This window comes from Drosophila hydei, unplaced genomic scaffold, assembly GCF_003285905.1.
Source record: "Drosophila hydei strain 15085-1641.00,03,60 unplaced genomic scaffold, DhydRS2 tig00000211-arrow-pilon, whole genome shotgun sequence".
In the NCBI taxonomy this organism is placed as follows: Eukaryota; Metazoa; Arthropoda; class Insecta; order Diptera; family Drosophilidae; genus Drosophila; species Drosophila hydei.
Window position 1 is genome coordinate 817,031 of NW_022045685.1, and position 18,847 is coordinate 835,877.

Here is an 18,847-nt window from a genome sequence, read left to right on the forward strand (position 1 = left end):
GAGTACATCAATTTGCTGCGCCCGGGCATTAGGCGGCACTTTGTCTACCGTTTGCAGCAAACGATGCCATTGGCACCGGCATCACTTATAAGCGTTTAAGTGAATGCGAATGCGAATGCGAATGCGACAACGCACACAGCTACTCGAACGTCATGCAAATGACATTGGCATTGCCAATAGAATTGCCACAACCTGCACCCAACGCGAACTCCATACCCAATCTGCATCTGCATAAGAATCAGAATTAGAATCAGCATCAGAATCAGTCTTGGCTGCCAGCTTGCAATTCTCATGGCCATTTACTTTTCCATTGATGTGCACATTATGTTGCTTTATGGATGAGGTAAATATTTAATGCAACTATTCTATAGCGAAATCCCTGGCTGCATAATTGCCTCTGACTGATCTGGTCTACGGAGTTGCTCGATATTCCCTTCAAACATTACTCGGAACTTAATTGTTGAGATTTTAAGATATATTTCGCTTTAGTTGCTTGGATTTCAGCAGGCCACAGATGAAAGCTTAGTTCATATTTAAGCTTTAATAGAGATAATTATTCTGCCTGACTTACATAATACTATAAAGTTCTTAATCTCTGGCGTTGCTGCATTACTCAGATCTTCTGCTCGCTCACTTACTGAAAGGAGTATATCGGCTGCAATCCTTGCCAGGCTGTAGGCAGGCATAGAATCCGGCATTGCCATCAGTTAAGCTTAACAAATGCTAAATAATAGCCTTTTACTAACTGGGCATAAAAATAGATCAGTGTTGATCTCTGTTTAATCAATCGAACGTATTATGTAAAGGCAGACGAGCTGTTAGATTGATTCTGATGACTTGGTAAACATGGCTAGCTAAATATTTTTGGACCTGAACATGGGACAACCTTTTCACACATACCTATAAATATTCAATTTATATAGCTTGGCCAACATCGATGTTTTAATAAGCTGAACTGAGCGAGTATTATGCACTCACTGCTTTCACTTGCTTTTTACTTTATCTGCGTCGGAAGAGAAACTTCAAAAAGTTATGCGTAAATAATAAGTTTTGCTTTATTGAATTTCATTCCATTAAAATGCTACCACATAAGCAGACGTGTGGGTGTGTGTGTGCGTGTGTGTTGCCATCGTTGCTGCTCTTTAAAAGTTTGTTAGTTGTTAATGTTGTTTTTTTTTTTTTGGCGTGTCGATGCATTTATATATATGTATATATATATATACATATATATACTTAACGTTACATAAATTATATTTGCAGATTTTATTATTATTATGTGGCTTAAGCTAGAACGCAAATTTCTAAATGTAATAAATCGTTGCAGCATTTTAAAATATATTTCTAGAAAATTTAAAACTTTGGCTTGTGAATGTGTTGAAAATGTATGGATTATATAAAAACATTTTAGACTTAAAACAAAATCAGATTTATAAATTTTACAACTTTAAAGTATCTTTATTGACTTAACTTAAATTTAAAATTATAATTTAAAAAGTTGAGAAGTTTTCAAATATACAAATTAAAGTGAAAATTTGTTTAAATATTTGATTAAATATTAAGTGTAAAATCAGAATTAATTGAAATTTATACAAATAGTTTTTTTTAGAATATTTTATTTATACATAAATTTTTCGCTGAGTTCATATTTAAGTCTAGGCAACGACCAAAGCTCCTAAGGCCTAGTGCTCTACTCTGTAATCCTCCGCAGATTGTCAAAAATGTCAATAATAGTCAACTGTAAATAAAGTTAAAAATTAAAATGGAAAAAAATTTGAATATATTTTCAATTTCAACTGCTCACCTAGCCAAAGACTTACCGCATCCAAAACTTGGCTTAAATAAATTGAAGAACTTCCAAAATCAACTCCAGCCGCAAGCAATAATCCCAATATATATTTTTTTAATTTATTTATTTTAATTTGCATATTTGTTTGTGTGTTGTGTGTTGAAGCCAACTAAATAGATTTTACATTTTGAATGGTTTATTGATTAAGTATCCTTTACTTGCCTTCCACCGCTTCTTCGTTACTTTTTGTGTGATTCTACAATACATATACTATGTACATTCAATACAACTTTAGTGATTAGATATATTCGTTTCTTAAATTGTTTTATTTTTGTTTTTCGTTTTTTTTTTTTTTTGTTCTTTTTCTTTTGATGTTTTTTGCTTTTGAATTAATTTTGAAACCTATTTGATGCTGCGTGCACTGAAAAATTGTCTGAGTCTTGGAACTGAATGGGGGCGCTGGGTAAAAAAGCATTTTTTCACGCTACAATCAAAGCCAAATTACAAAATCAAATTAATGTCTGGCATTGGGCATATTATATATATTTGCTCTCATCTCTTGCAGCCAAACGACGAAACTTTATTCTAATAAAATCAAATTATGTTGCATACGTTCAGGCGGTTTAAGTTTATATATATTATTTCTATGTGTGTGTCTGTGTGTCGCTACTATTGCAGTTCATGTGGCTGACTGTGTCTTTTACTATCATACACAAAAAAAAATCTTAGCTTATATTTGGATTTTTTTCCCATACTTTATTTTTGTTTATATTATTTATTATGTTTAATTGCCTAAAACGTTTTCCGTTTATGTTTAATATGCAAGAGTACTTATGCATGGATAAAAAAAACCACTGAAAACAAATATTTATCGCTAGAATTACCACTTCTTTCTCATAGCACGAAACTGAGAATTTCATTCGAAAGCAACTACGCAAAATTTGTGTCTATGTTTAAGTTTGATTAGCAGGGGAAAACCGTTTGGAACCACGTCGAAACGTAGCTGATTTCGTTAGTTATCGATTAATTGCACTCGATTACCGATATCTTTATACACTGCTGTTCTGTCCCGTTCATCGGCCCGATTTGTGTCTCGTTTCCAGCTTTTCGTCCTCTTCCTCGCTTAGCCTAATTCTAGATATCAACTTTTTAAATACGCTTTACCCGATCCCTTTCCACCTCTCCTTAAACTTGATATGCTTGTACAAGAACTTAATTGAATTCGATGCCATTTCTAGCGCTTCGCTTTGGTTCGAACTAGTTTTCCAACGTGTGCTTGCTGTTGTTCGTCTACTGCTATGTCTACTTCCATTTCGATTGATCAGATTGTTGTCTGTGGCGTGTGGAGCGGCTTAAGGCATTGGAAAGTGATTCTGCTCGAATTCTTTGTGCGGCTCCCCGACCATTTTGTGGGAGCTAACGCTATCCAGTCGTCGATCCGTGATGGCCACAAAGGGCAGACGCTGCTTCCGGCTGAGCGAAGATGACGAGAGCGACGAGGCAGCCCCAATGCCATCCACAACGCGATGGTAAACAAACGAATTGAGTGGCGAAAATGGTGGCGCTGTCGTGTTATGGTTATTCTCATTATTGTTGGAGCTGATGGGCGATGGTGGAGCCGCATGCCAGCTGCCCTGGCCACGTCCCGAAACATTTGCCACAAACTGTGCACTGCGACTGCGTGGCGTGCCCAGAAAGCTGCCTGCTATGGCCGGGTACAGTGGAAGCTTGAACAGCGCCGGCTTGGATGTGGTATGCGGCGGCTTGGCCACAGCCTTCGTCTCGATTTCCCTCTGCCAGAAGTCAACGGCTGCCGACAGCTGATGCTCATCCAATTGCTTCTCTTCTTCGGGCAGCTGATTAAGCTGCGCTGCCGGGCTGCTGGTCAGCGTGGCTGGAGTCGTGGTGGAGCTGCCGCCGTTGCCGTCGCTGCCGCCGGTGCCGCTGTGCTGCTGGGCAAAGACATCCTCGTAGCGTTGCTGATAGCGACGTCGCTTCTGTTTCACGTACTCATCGTCCAGGCGTATGGGCGCCGATTCATGCGGACCCGGCTGCAACTGGGAGCCGCTCCAGACGCCGGAGAACGGCGTGGCCGTCGGTGGCGGCAGCGTGCCCTCGAGTAGGTTCAGCAGTTGCTTATTGCGTCGATTGTATTTCTTGATGTACGGCGGCAGATTGGCCTCCTCGCCATGGTCCTGCTGCGCCTCCTCCAGTTCGGCGGCTGTCTCATAGTCATCGTCTGAATCATAGTCGGCATACAGCTCCGGATGAGATTCGCGATAGTGCTCGTCGTACACCTGGAACTGAACGCGCGCTAGATGCGGCCACTTGGCATAGTAGCGCTCCAGTTGCTCCAGCTCGGTGATCTGATGGCCCAGCTGCGGCTTTGGCGGCGGCAGCGGCGGCTGTGGCGTAGTTGGTGGCGTCGCTGGCTGAGCCGGGGCTTTGCGCTGATACGGATTCGGTAAGCGTTGCCGTGCATGCTTATGATGATGATGCTGATGATAATGATGCTTCAGATGATGATGGTGATTGGCCAGATGCTGCTGCTGCTGCTGCTTCTGCAGCTCGGTGCTCTTGATGCCATTTCGCAGCACTGGACTGATGCGACGATACCAATTGTCGTTATCGTTGGCAATTAGACGCTCCATTTCCGTGTGATGAGTGCCCAAGGGCTGCGACTGCTGTTCCTCCTGATGGTCGTAGTAGTTGACTTGGCCCTCATAGAAGGGTTTCGGCGTGATGCGTTGCGGCCGCACACCCAACGCAAAGATCGGCGATGCATGGGCGCGTGTTTCCCGTTCCTGCTTCTGCTCCTGCTCCTGCTCTCGCTTCTGCTCTCGCTCCTGCTGCCGCTCCTGCTCGCGCTCCTGCTTCTCTGCCTGCTGCTGTTCCTGCTGCCACTTCTGCATGTGCTGCTCCCGATCCCTGCGCTGCTTCACCGTCAGCGCGGCGCTGTGCTTGAGGTAGTCCTTATAGCGCTTCTTGTGGCTCTTGTGACCATTCCGGTGACTGCTGCGCCGCAGAGCCTTAAAACGTTCAAACGCCGACGGCGACGCTGTCGTAGCATCTGCAATACAGATTGAGAATCGCATTAGGCATGAGTGAAAGAAGGAATTGTGAGTCTCGGCACGATGCGCTCGCTCGGAAGTAATAGATTTCTATTAGTCCCGGGGACAACAAATCGCCATATTTGTAGATGGCTGTTGTTGTTGCTGCTGTTGTTACTGCTGCTGCTGTTGCTGCCGCTGCCGTTGCTATTGCCGTTATTGTTGTTTTTGTGACGCTCATCTAAGACCACAAAATCCGTTGCCCATAAGACCACAATTCATTTCATTTGATTGTGCATAAAAGTGAGGCAGCAACCTCGCTGCCACAAAACCCAGGCAAGTTAACTCAGCGAGGTTGGCAACGAAACTTGTAAATAATTGTTTTCTAAACTGAGCGAAAAATAAATTAAACTAAACATAATAAATAATAAGTTTATATGGAAATAAAAATTTAATTTAATTTTTTAAAATATCATTTATTATTTGATGTTTTTTTATGGAAATAATCGAATTAATTAATAAATAAAATTTATAAACATACATATTTAATTTTATTTGTGATATATTTATGCATGTATCAGTATATAACAAGTAGAAATAAATTTCTATATACACAAATTTAATTAAATAATTATTTTTAATTTTATTTATTATTTGTATTATTTACAAACAAAAAATAAGACATATATAAAATTTTTAAAAATTAAATTAAATTAAATTTTTATATATACAAATTTAATTTTAATTTTCATATATACATATATATATATATGCAAGTAATAATAAATTTATATTTAATTTTATTTATTATTTGTATTATTTACAAACAAAAAATAAAACATATATAAAATTTTTAAAAATTAAATTAAATTAAATTTTTATATATACAAATTTAATTTTAATTGTCATATATACATCTATATATGCCAGTAATAATTTATATATACTCCAGAATATTATAATCTGAGCACAAATTTTTTTTGCTTTCATATTTTTAGTGATAGTTACAAGACACATTTATATACAACATATCATGATACTGGCTCTGGTATTATTTAGTCAATTTCATATAAAAACGCTGTTCATGATTGAAATATGGAAATATCTCTTAGGCTGCCGTAAAGTTTGTGCAAACTTTTCTAAATACTTTACGCAGTCTGAAGTTAACCCAAAATTGAATATATCATGAAAAATCGAACGGCCCTCAGCGGCAGAGTCGCAAGCACACATATAACGAATAGCTGGAGACTAGCTTAAGATGCGGCCAGGCACAGGACCTCTGGCAGTCTAGGCACGTATCAGGGGCGACTCCTCCACTACAATGAATGCAGTGCGAAGTTCATTTTTATTTTCTTTCTTTTTTTTGTGTGTTTAGTTTGCGTTGGGTAGGGGGATATATGGTGGGGAAACCCTCGAGACATGCTCTACTTTGAGCAACGGCTCGATGCAGAGCTATACAATATTTGCCGTTTTGTTGGCTTTATTGCTTCAGGCAGGTAAAAAGCAAAAAAAAAAAGCAGAAGAAAATAAGTAAGCGTGGTCTGGCTGGGACTGCTTGACTAGTAGATATTATGGCTTGAATGGTATGCTGCATGTAAGTTTGCTGAGGGAAGTGGTATAATATGCCTGTATATAAAAGTTGACTCCATTTAAATATGCTTAAATACCAAAAGTTTCATCTAGATTTTTGATCGACTTAAACATCGATAGCGATGGACAGACAGCGATAAGTCGATTAGTCCTTTGATTTAAGAATAATGGCATCGTCTCTGTTGGCTCGTTACAAACACCTTGACGAAAACGATATACCCTTAGTGCGCCGTTCGCAATAGGTTCGCAGCATAAGAACGAAAGCTCGCAAAATAAAACTGTTGTAATAAAGTGCCAGCCCAGGGGACTTGGGTGCTTGCTTCGTCGGACGGCAAAGTTCAGTCCGTTTGATTTCTGGCCGAATTTGCATAAGTTCGGCAAGGCCCATAAACTAATTAAGGCTACATCCGAGCACACATTCGAGTATTCACATTTGCACCCATATTAAAGAGATTTTTCGTTTTGCAAATGTGGTTGGAAATTTTGTGCGCAGCTTCCCAATCCCCCGGGCGGGTTAGCTGCATTCAATTGGGGTTTGGCTAACATATTTTCAATTTACGGTCGACAGTCAAGCACAAGTGCCAGCTTAGTGCACTGCAGTCCTGTCCAGATGAGCAAATCAAAACAAGTAAGGGTGCTTCAGTGGGCAGTGCACGACTAGAAGATACCGTGAGCTTAGGTATGGGTGCATGGGAATGATATATAAATAATGGAATGGATAAGTTAACTTGCAAATACTTTAGTAGTTTATATGACAAACTCCGTGACTCTAGCTTTGATAACACAACTCTACATCCAAATTTCCAAGTCTTTAAGTCTTATAGGTACTATCAGACCTTCGGTTAGCCTGTTACATACATATTCACAAGTCGATCATACCCTGGAATTCCAGTTTCATTGTGTCTAGGGTATTAAAAAGCAAAAACCATAAAGAGAAACCAATTCAAAGCATGCGAACACTGAATGCCCAGCCACAGTTTTCAGACAGTGTCGAAAATTCCACAGAAATTACGAAATTTATTTGAATTTTCACATCTAATCAGCTGCTGATGGCGCACAATAGTGCGATGCATCAGCATTGCATTGTTATGCAGTTTAAAGCCAAGTCAGTAAATCGATGCGAAATATTAAATCAAACACATTTTAAACACTTTTTAACTGCGACAGTTTCTGGGACGTTGCATAAATAGTTAAATGAAAATCAACTAAGAATCCGGCTGGAGCCGTAAATTGAGCTGGATCACAATTTATATGTATGTATACTGCGCTTGCTGCCCACTGTGCAGCTTCTTTACATTTCTCAAGTTCCTCTCCGACTATTGTGTGTGTGTGTGGCATGCAATGTCTCTTGTCATTTGGACTGCCACTGACTCTGCATTCCCCTTATCACCGCTGACTCTACCGATCCGTGTTCCGATTCCCATTTGTGTGTTTAGCCCGTGACTTACTGTATACTTTTGTATACTTTTTCAAATAAATAAGAGAACTTTACACGGCACTGCCTGACTGTGAACTACCCTGACTGACTGAGAGTTTGCATAAAGCAACCTATGCGACTTGAGCCAGAAGTTATTTAAATACGGAGATATTGATTTATATTTATCAAACTATTTATCCTGGTTTACTCTCACGTTAGGCTTGCTTATGGATGTGTATTTGGCGTGCTGGCAGCAGCAGCAGGGTATGGCTAGTCGATCATTAGCAGCTGAAGCATTCTTACTTATTGTGGTCTGACTTTGAACAAGCTTTGCCACTCACAAAATGCCCAAATGACTTACCCGGATGATAACGCAATGTAGATTCCATTTCAAGTTGCGACGTCCGTTGCTCCCCGTCGTCTAGGAAACGCGTGTCCTGTTGTCTTTGCGACGGCTGCTGCTGCTGCTGCTGCTGCTGCTTCTTCTGTTGCTTGGTTTCATTTATTATGTGGCCCAAATAGCCGGTCAAGTAATTGGCTTGCGATTTGCCGGTGCTGTCGTCAGTGCCGCGCGAATGCTGCTCACCATCGTAGTAATGCAGCTCACCTACGTCCTCGGCGTTCAGCTCCAAATCAGCGGCCGTGTGCGGCTCGTGTTGATGCGCCTGAATGCGGCCTATGCCATAGTTCTTCTTGTCATAGTTTCTAATGCCGGGCCAGACCATGGCATTATGGCCATTGCCATGTCGCTTGGGCTTGCGTCCGATGGGCGCCAGTAGATCCCGCTGATTTGAGCCACTCGACGTGGCTGCCGATGTTGCTGGAGCAGCAGCGACAGTTGTTGCCTGTATTGTTGTTGTTGTTGTTGCTGCTGTGGTTGTTGCGGCGGTGATTGTGGTGCTTGTGGCTGGTGGAGACGTTATCATCTCCTTTGCCACCGCTGATTCATCATTGTCAACTGTGGACTTAATGTTTTCCGCCAATACTTTATCATTACCAAAATTGTCCTCAATATCGCCGATTGCCATAATGTCCTCGCCGGCAACATCCTCTGCTGCTAGCAACGTTGATTGGCCAGGCGCTTTATTAAATTTTCGTTCATTTAATATTTCAATAGAATCAAACAGCTGCTCCACAACAGGCTTCTGCGGCTCCCGCTGCCATTGCCGTGCACCGCTCCATGGCTGCTCCATCTGGCGGGCAGGTCCATCGGTATTTGCCTGCTGTTGCTGCTTCGTCTGCTGCTGTTGCTGCTCCTTTTGGCTCTGTTGATTTTGCTGTTCGTGCATGTTCTTAAATTTTTTATACGCAAAACTTTTGCTGTCAAAGTTCGCGTTTGGCTTCTCATCCTCCGCATTGTCCTCAGCCGTTTCCTCAGCCTCGTCGTAGCCATTGCCATTGCCATTTCCATTCCCTTTGCCATTCCTCTCGCTGTCGTTGTCGACTTCATCGTTCTTGTTGCTCTTGTCGTCCTTGGCACTGTCGTTGTCGTCACCGGAAGTGGATTTTGTAGCTGCTTCCTCTTCATTGGCAACTCTCTTCGCCAGCATGCTCTCTTTATTGTTTTTCAATTTGTAGCTGTAGTGGTTTTTATTATTATTGTTGTTGTTGTTGTTGTTGCTGTTGCTGTTATGGTATTTTTTCTTGACTATCTTGGCATCTTTGGCTAGGTAAACAGTGAAATTCCTTGAAGTGGGCCTTTGAGATTCAAGTATCTGCAAGAACACAAGCGAACAATAAGAGAACGTAAAGACAATAAAAGCCATTCGCAGTTCCATTTTCACTCCCAAAATGCAGCTAGCTGCATAACTGTGTAGGTCTGTCTCTATTTGCTATGCATATACTCGAATATCTCTCTCTCTCTCTCTATCTGCCTCTGTCTCTGTTACTGCAGCAGAAAACAATAAAGCCAAAGTGGTAGCTTCTAAAAGGCGCAGCATCTTATTCAGTAACTTAGACACATGTGCGACAATAAAAGGCAAGTTTTGCTGCAGCTCGGAGATTGCCCCAAAAGTTGCTGTCTGTCTGTCTGTCTGTCTGTCAGCTGAAACCGACTGCAAAGCGCTGATTAGATGCACAGAACGTGGCAGCCATGCAAGCAACTATGAGATTGCATTTATCCAAAACATTGCGCCCAACTGTCCTTTAGCAACTTTGCAGCCAAGTCTTGGCTTGGCGTCTTGGAGTCGGTCGCATCGCCTCGCCTTGCGTTGAGTTGCAGCAATCAGTAAATATCGAGTTATCTAATTAGATTTCAAACATGGCTAAAGTCTAAACGTTATTTTATCAAAATCTGCAGGCGAAGCGCGTTGAGTGCTTGCATTGAATACCCTGGACTTTTGTCAAGCCTATCCAGAGTTGCTATACTACCGAGTTCGCTTACCCTGCAGTCACTTGCCAGTTGGGCAACTCTGTTCATAGAAACTCACCTTGAATCTACATCTGTTTTGGACCGGCCCTAGTTGGCCCTTGGCTATGACGATTTCCAGTTGACCCGGTTGGGCAAACGATTTGGCTAGACAAACTGCATATTTAAAGCAATCATTCAGAAAAGTAATCTGACTTAGCCAGCACATTGTGCGACATTTCAATGCGTTCGCTCTGCTGCTGCAGCTGCTTCTTCTTCTTGTTCTTGTTCTTCTTCGTCATCTATTTTCTGCACTTTTTGCAATGCTATCTAACTACATATATCGTTTTTCTATGGCATGTGTGTCATTGCAATGGAACTGACCTCATTTGAAATACTTACGGACTTACAGCACCCACGCAGCAGCTGAACACACATAATATTCACACACACACACACACACACACACATATATATATATATACTCTGTCTATACTCACAATATCCGCCGCCTCGTACTCGTCAGCTTCGTCATCCGCAGGCTCAGCATATTGCATCTGGGCGGCCGCATCTTCGCCAATGTCGGCATCATGTTGGTCAAATATGTCCTCCGGTATGCTGGCCTCAGCTTGCAAATTAAAATCTGTATTGAAGAAATCAGCACAGACACCAGAGTTAGGCTAAAGTTTAGGTCTATTTGCCAATGTGTTTCGCGCTCAAGATAGCTCCAAGTGACTCGTGCCACTGCCCTGCCCTCTAGACACGCTGTTCGACGACAAAGGCGTTGGTCGAGCTCTATCGAGCCGTGTGCGATTTGCAGTTGTGCTGATAGTACAGCCGCAATGCTTATAAATGTATGTATGGCAAAAGGTTAGAATAGACGGGCAGCTTGCATGGGTTTCTTTAAGCGTTTTACGTAAATAAAAGTAAGCTGCTTCAATTGACTTCCACTTTTGAGCGTAGTCGATGTAACTATTGAAATATGAATGCATACATATATGTATATGTATGTGTGTATATATAGTATATATGTGTGCGTACATAAGTATTTTTCGAATATGCATGGATGACCTGAATAAAGGGGGGCTTACTCATAGTTGAATGGATAAGAATTTAGCAAGGAGCTCAGTATTGTGCTCTCCCTTGTGTGTGTGTGTGGTTTTTTTTTTATAAATATGCATATATGTGTTTCTTTTATGCGCTGTCATTGACTGAATTGCCATTTGGGGAATCCATACACCCACACACAGGCACACACACGCACCCACCCACTCACCGCAAGCTTCATATAAAATGGCATAAAAATGTGTTCTGCGTCTATTTCTTCGTTTTTATTTTTGTATATATATTTATATTCATTTATTGACAATCACAATTTAAATTTATTTGCCCTACATGTGCTGACTCAAAATCCGACTGGATTCAGCGAGTCTAGACGCTGTTGTTGCTGGAAATTCTTTAGCTCAATTAAAATGAATTATGTAGCGTGGTAAAAGCAAAAGTGTTTACTTGGTCTGTCATTTCGACCTTTACTGTCTGCCGTATCAGGTCTTGGCCAAAAATTGAGCTGTCGCAAGCAAAACATTTCATTTTGCCATTTGGCGAGCAACGTGGCCTGTTGCGTCTCCTCCACAGCTGTGTTGATTGGAGCAATTATTTGTCGTGTGGCACGTCTCGCCGCGATGACTCCGGCACTCAGAGCAACGTTTTAGATCGTTAATAATAATTTGTAGCTTGGCTAACTCAATAAGCTCGTTGGCTTCTGTCACTGCAAGCGTTCCCGTTATGTGTGTGAAATGATAAAAACCCATTTTAAATACCGTTCACGAGTCGCTAGCAAATCAAGACAACGAAACACAAATTGCATCTAAATTGCGCTCAAATACAAATTTATTAGTTTTGCTACAAATCTATGATCAAATTGCCGTGTGTGTGTTTAGCAGTATTTGGGGTCAACAAGCGTCGGTGACTTATGTAACCTTCTGCCAAATCCATTAGCATCAATTCATCTTTCACTACGGAGACAGTTGCAATTGAATAGTTAAAGCAAATTGCTGAAATCGATAGCATTTTCTGTTTTTGCCATTTTATGTTTAGCATTTAAAATTTATGGCAATTCACAGAGTCAAAATTCAGGTGAAATTTGCTGAGGACATTACAGATTTGCTCTATGCTGAAGAGCAACTCGAAAAGTAAGCTTAATTTTCGAATGCTCTCTCTATAGTTACCATATATAACTTTTGCTATTTATGAAAATGGAGAAACTTGCATAAGGAAGTAGCAGAGCAGATGTCAGCAGCTTTCAACTGTAGATCCCAGTTGAAAATGTCAAGAAAATTATTTGGAAAATCATTCAAAGTTGTTGATGTTGTTGGCTGCTTGAGAGAGCTTTTTATTTACCGAAACTGAAAAGTTATATAAAAGTGCGCGGCAGAAGAGCAGACAGCATAGAGCTATATATTTAACTATATACTTTCATGCAACTCTTCTACATATATATTATATATATATATATATATATATATATATATATATATATCTATAAGCAACTGTAAGATTAATTTGCTGAAAATTTCAATTTTACTTGTCTTTAAATATTTCCAAAGATCTCATAGATTTTCATAAGTCCAGCCTGAAAAATATTCGTACCCTGTAGAGATATGCATATGGATCAGAGCAACTAACACTGTGGCTGAGGTCACTCAGACGTGCTGCTGACTGACGGAAAATGATGAAAAGCGTATGCAATGCGACTAATTAAATTCCTTTGACTGGAATTAAATTAAGCAAAGACATACGGTGCCAGGCATAGACCCAGGGGAGCGCCCACAATAAAGGTTGGACAAAAATCTGGGAATAAAATCACGCACATGGTTTTAATGTCCCGGCGCTCTGTGGCGATACGTTACGAAGCTCACTTGTCCTTCACTCACAGCCTTTGACTGCCCCCTGACACGGCCCTGCGCCAGTCAAGCGCTGCATTGAGGTTATCGCCGCCAGAGCTTCGCCCATCCAATGCCCAGCTGTCAAGTGGCGGTGGGTGGTTGGATGGTTGGATGGTTGGATGGTTATGTAGTCAGCCCCATCTGCTCTCTGCCATAATGAATAAATGTCGCATTAATTTTCACGCAACACTCTTTGGGGGTTGGCCGACGCGTCGAATCTTCCTGGCGCTTACGGGCTCGAGGTGGGTATCTGCGGCATTTCACTGAGCTCGGCCCGGCACGTTCTGTGCTTGTTTTCCTTTAGCTCCAGAGGCAAACAACACAAATCCATTGCACACAGCCTTGGCACACAATGCCCACGTTTTACACTGATTTTTCTCTATGAATGCATGGCTGTCTGATTGTCTCTCTCTATCTATCTCTCTCTCTCTCTCTCTGTTTGTTTCTGTCTATTTCTCCATCTGTCTGACTGCCTGCCTGCCTGTGTCTGTGCGCTTATATCTGCACATTTTATACAAAAGCTCTCCATATTTGAATGTTGTTGCCCTCTGGAGTTTAATTATTATGCTTGTAATGAGCGTGTTGCTTATTTAAGTTCGTAAAGCTGCACAGCCCTGCCCCGGCCACCATTGAGCACCCAGCCATGACTACAATTTGGGCTAATTACAATGCTTCCGCCTATGCACTGCAATGGAGATTGCAGATTGACCAAGTGTCCACAGTCTGCCTCTATTAATTAATCCATTATGGCCTGTTGACTTTTGGCGCACGCTTGCCTCGCGCCTCAGCTCTGCTGCACTTCACTAAAGTGATGTGGGCACTTATTGTGCAATCAGCTGTGCAATTTGTCTTCAACAATTTGCTAGATTCACTGCCATTTGGCGGACTAGAATGCCCACAATCATCAATATACTGCAGCGGATAATCAACTTTGCTCGGCTTTATTTTCACTTTGCTGTTGGGGAATGTTTCTCGAGCTCCTGCTGAGTCTCAATAGATGTTTTAATCAATAAAAATCACTATTTCGACTCACTATTGATGACACATGCTGTCGCTAGATCTCTCTATTTTCTCAACTCCTTAGTTATGATGATAATAAATGACTTTGGTATTCACTAAAAGCAAGCAAAAATGCGTGACTCATAGCTGTTGGATTGTTTTGTTGATTTTATTGACAAAACAGAACGCTTTGCGTTGTGACACTACAATATAGTACGCATACGACCCGTGACATGCCCGAAAATGATAAAGTCTCTCAAGCAAAATGCCAACAAATTCAAGTTGCCTGACAAATTTAAATATTATGTCAGTGCAAGGCCAACGGAAGTCGCAAATGTTTCAACGAACTTTAAAAACATATTTTACAAATAGCAAACAATGTCATAAAAGAGTCAGAGACGGTAAGAGTCAGAGAGAGGGAAAGAAGCAGACATATATGGAAAGGTGCGGAGAGGCAGAGACAGACAGAGGGAGATAGAGCGAGACAGGGATAAGGAAAGAGGGAGAGTGAAAGAGAGAGACAGAGAATGAGAGAGATAGAGAAACATAGATATATTCAGAGAGAGAAAGAGTGAAGAGTGGAGAGAAGAGAAGTGAATTCGGAGAGACAGATAGACACAGAGTTAAGGGGTAGCATGGAGAGATAGAGAGAGATTAAGAGAAAAACATGAAGGCAGAGATAAAGAGAGAGAGACAGAAAGGAAGAGATATGCAGAGAGACAAAGAGAGACAGAGAAAGATAGAGAGAGCCAAATGGAGGTGAAGATAAAGAGAAAGGAAGAGTGATAGAGAGAGATAAAAAAGAGAGAGATATACAGATAGGTAGATAGAGAGAGAGAGAGAGTGAAAGAGGGAGAGAAGAAAAATGGAAGATAAAGGGAGATAGAGAAAGGCAGAAAAAGAGAGAAAGAGACAGAGAGGAAAACATGTACAGAGAGACGAAGCGAGAAATAGAGATAGAGAGAGAGATAGACGGAGATAAAGACAGTCAGAGATAATCATAAAGCTGGAAGAGATAGAGATAAATACATTGAGTGAGAATGAGAGAGAGAGAGAGAATCAGACAGGTAGATGGAGGGCCATAAAGATACACTGAGAGAGACAGCTGTGTATAGAGAGAGAGAGAGAGAGAGAGAGACAAAGACAGAGTGAACCAAAGAGAGATAGACAAAGACAAAGAGAGACTCATAGACAAGCATAGCGAGAAGTAGCGACAGATTGAGGACACAGAGCAGCAGTTCGCTGCGCATTGTACGCTGCTTGAACCGTATCAGAGAGAGTTAATAGGCTACGGCGGTTCGCATTGTTACGGTTGCGGACATTTTAATTGCACTTTAGTGGTTTTTGTGGTCGCCATTGTTGTCTCGCTGTCGACTATGCACTAAATATATATTTAAATACCCAGCATGCGGATGAGGCAAGCCGCACACAAGCACAGACAGCGGCGCATTGTGAAACGGTCGAATGATTGATTGACTAGAAAGGATTAAAAAATTGTACGAATTCTATTAATTAAAATCAACAGTGCTTTGCCATAGAGACTCTGATTCAACGGACTGAAGCGTTCATTGATTGATTGATTAATTAATTTACTGAAATGCATATTGCTATTTATATTGAACAAGTTCAGCTGCGCTGAAAATTTTCATTTCCATTACAATTGTATTTCAAATAAATAATATACTAACCATAGTATATATATATTAAATATGTATATGTATATATATATATATATACATATATATATATATATAATAATAAGCATAGAAGCTCCTACAACTTTAATCAACGCAGGGGCTCTTCAAGCTTTTGCTTAGACTGCCCGCTTCTATGAGCAGATCCTATGCTGTTGCCTCAGAGTCTTAACGTTTCACTTTGTCACTGAAATTTCAGAAAGTTATGCATATGCATGTTCTAAATGGTATCTTCCAGTCGTGACATGAAATTCTTTCATCTTTTTTTTTTGTCACTTTTTTGTGTGTCGAGAAAATTTTTAGCCAACTTGTGAAAATTGTTTATTCGCTGCTGTTTGCCTGCTGGTAAAGTTTTATTTTGCTATGCGAACATTTTGTGGCAAAAGAGGAAAAGTAAAAAATATGCTCCGAATGTAAGCAATGTATTTGCTTTTTAGCTGCGCTTGAATAGCTCCACAAATATGTGTGTTTGCCGAAGGTGTCAGAGTTCAAATTGACGTAAGCAAAATTTATGGTTTGAATTAGGAATTATGAATTTTCCATATATTTTAAAAGTATTTTGCATGCTTCCGTTAGCTTTTCGATATTTGTATATAAAGAATTCGCGTTTATAACAAACTAAAGTTTTTAAATTTAACTTTTCAAAGGTAATATATTCATGGCTTGTGCGATATACCAAGATGGAGTCTTGGCTTATATCAATGGCAAGCTCATAAATTAAATACAGCTGTTTAGTTAGTTACAACAAAGCTTAGTGGTAAGCTCAATATATTAAAAACAATTTTTTAAAATATACTATTATTATTATATTTTTTTCCATTTTCATACAGCACTACTATTTCCGTGAACAGTCGAACTAATTTTCTTCTCATTCTCTTCTTTGTTAGTTTTCTTCTTTGCATTTTACTCTAAACAAAAAGTGAGCATCCTTTTATTTTGTAACGGAAAAGTTATCATTTAGTTTATTTTAAGTTTTTTTGTAGCGCAGCACTAATATTTTTATGAACAAAACTTTATATTCTACAATAAGATTGACTACGCTCTATATATTTGCAAATACTTTAACTTGGGGGCTCAATTGTTTACAGGGTATAGCAAATTTTGTGTGTCGGCATTAAAAATTCTATAAAATGCGCTTAATAAACCGAAAAGCAATTTTCGTTCTAGTTGGGCCAATGAAATGTGTTTTGTGTCACCTGTAGGCAGCTGGCATAAGAATAAATGTATATATATGTGTGTATATGCAGATGAGCTACGAGAGACATGGGGCAAGGGCAAAACAGGTCGTAAACAGTGCTTAAAGCAGCACCAGCGGCAGCCACAATATAGGAGAAGCAAAGTTACAAAGGATAAAAAAGGAAGCGAAAAGTAATGGAGAAGTTATCGCAAGGCATTCGCAAGGAAAACAAGTTACCACCACCAAAAACACAGCGCACTCACATACACACACACATACACTCAATCACCTAACCACACACACACACACCCACACACTCCAATAAGCATTGGAGCTATACACATGCTAGCAAGTTAATCATATAACGAAATATGAGCAGGACGAAGCACCAAGCGCAAAAAGTGCCTAAAAAGTTAGAGACTAACAAATTCTTGAGAAATGTTAAAATGTTAAAAAAAATACATATTCTCGACTAAAAAGTCCGATGCTTTTATTTTGATAAGCTGCGAAAATCTTTGTAAGTTATTCCTAAAAGGTCTGCCAAATGCCTCTTGGATAATGTGAAATGCTTCAAACTTTCAAAATTGTGCGAAACAGCCGAAATATGTAGGCTCTGAAAGCATTGCAACTAGAGCTTGGCTCCTCATGTGATGATAAATCACGCGCTGCTACGTGCTCATGTGGTCTCAGAGCCTGTTAATACGGCCAAACATAATTAAGATAAGAATCAAGTAAATTAAATCCTTTCATTTTCCCTTTCATTTTCTAAGTACAAATTTAAACTTTAACATGAGCGGAACAGAAAGTTATATGGCTCTCTAGGAATAGGGCAGGGCTTAGTTCTGAGCAGCCGAGTCGTACCGTAATGCTAGTGATAAGGGTATTTTACTAAAAGAATTTGTTTCTGTTGCTTTTCAAGTCTCTTCAAGGCCCGAAGTGATTACTTTTATATTCAGATTAGCTAAGTATTATATCTCTTCACATGTTTGCTAGGGACTCAGCTGTTAGAGCTTTAAAATTTCTAATGCCATTATTAACTTGAGATACTCTGAGCGTCAATATTTATAACATCTCCTAAGATTCTCATATAACATTGAAGTCAATAATGAAAACTGTATATAACATAACATTTTCTGATTAGATTGAGTTCATCTAGTACTTTTCCGTTTTGTCTATCCTCTCATATATGAGCGCTCGATCTGGGCTAATGTAAAGCAACATATATTAATATAAGAAGTTTGTAACTAGTTTCCCAATATATTTTTCTATTTGCTTAACATATTTAACTTGGCCTTTGAAGCATTATTTGAAGAGCCTTCAAGATAGAGTAGGCATTAAATTTGCTGTATTCAAGCTCATAAGAAGAGAGTGAAGACTTTAAGACACAACTTAATTTATATTATAGAGTCGAGGGTCTGGTATACCCAGGCTTCCATATAGAATATCTAATTACATACGCAGCGAGTTTGCCTACGCCTGTGTGAGTGAGTATGTGGGTGTGGGTGTGGGCGTGGGTGTGGGTGTATGTGATGGGCTCTTGTGAATGCCTGCACTGAAGAATTATTGCATGGCTGCTTTGCAGCAGTGTATTCAGTGTATTTCCTATTTAAATAAAAATGTTTGACTCAAATTTATATGTTTTATGCTTAATGCACTTTTTATCCGCCCACAAAATCTATCCAGCATATATTTATCGATCTTTTTCACTCGCATAGATGCTATGCACGAGATACAATCATTGTTTTTCTCACATTTGCTGCTACGTTTATGGCACATGTGCTTTTATGACCAGCTGTGTGTGTATGTGTGCACAGATGTGTGTATAAATAAATACATATGTAC

At 40.1% G+C, this 18,847-nt stretch overlaps 1 protein-coding gene across 1 annotated transcript in view; it reads right to left on the reverse strand.

The window, feature by feature from the left end:
* Window positions 1-2,158: 2,158 nt before the first annotated feature.
* LOC111603157 (homeotic protein female sterile) overlaps window positions 2,159-18,847 on the reverse strand; it is a 44,439-nt gene continuing 27,750 nt past the window's right edge. The window contains exons 2-5 of the mRNA XM_023320634.2: window positions 10,691-10,833; window positions 8,205-9,558; window positions 4,719-4,856; window positions 2,159-4,613 (exon numbers count right to left, since the gene is read on the reverse strand). Coding sequence (XP_023176402.2) covers window positions 3,139-4,613; window positions 4,719-4,856; window positions 8,205-9,558; window positions 10,691-10,833 — 3,110 coding nt within the window. The 3' untranslated portion in view covers window positions 2,159-3,138. The remainder of the gene's footprint in view (window positions 4,614-4,718; window positions 4,857-8,204; window positions 9,559-10,690; window positions 10,834-18,847) is intronic.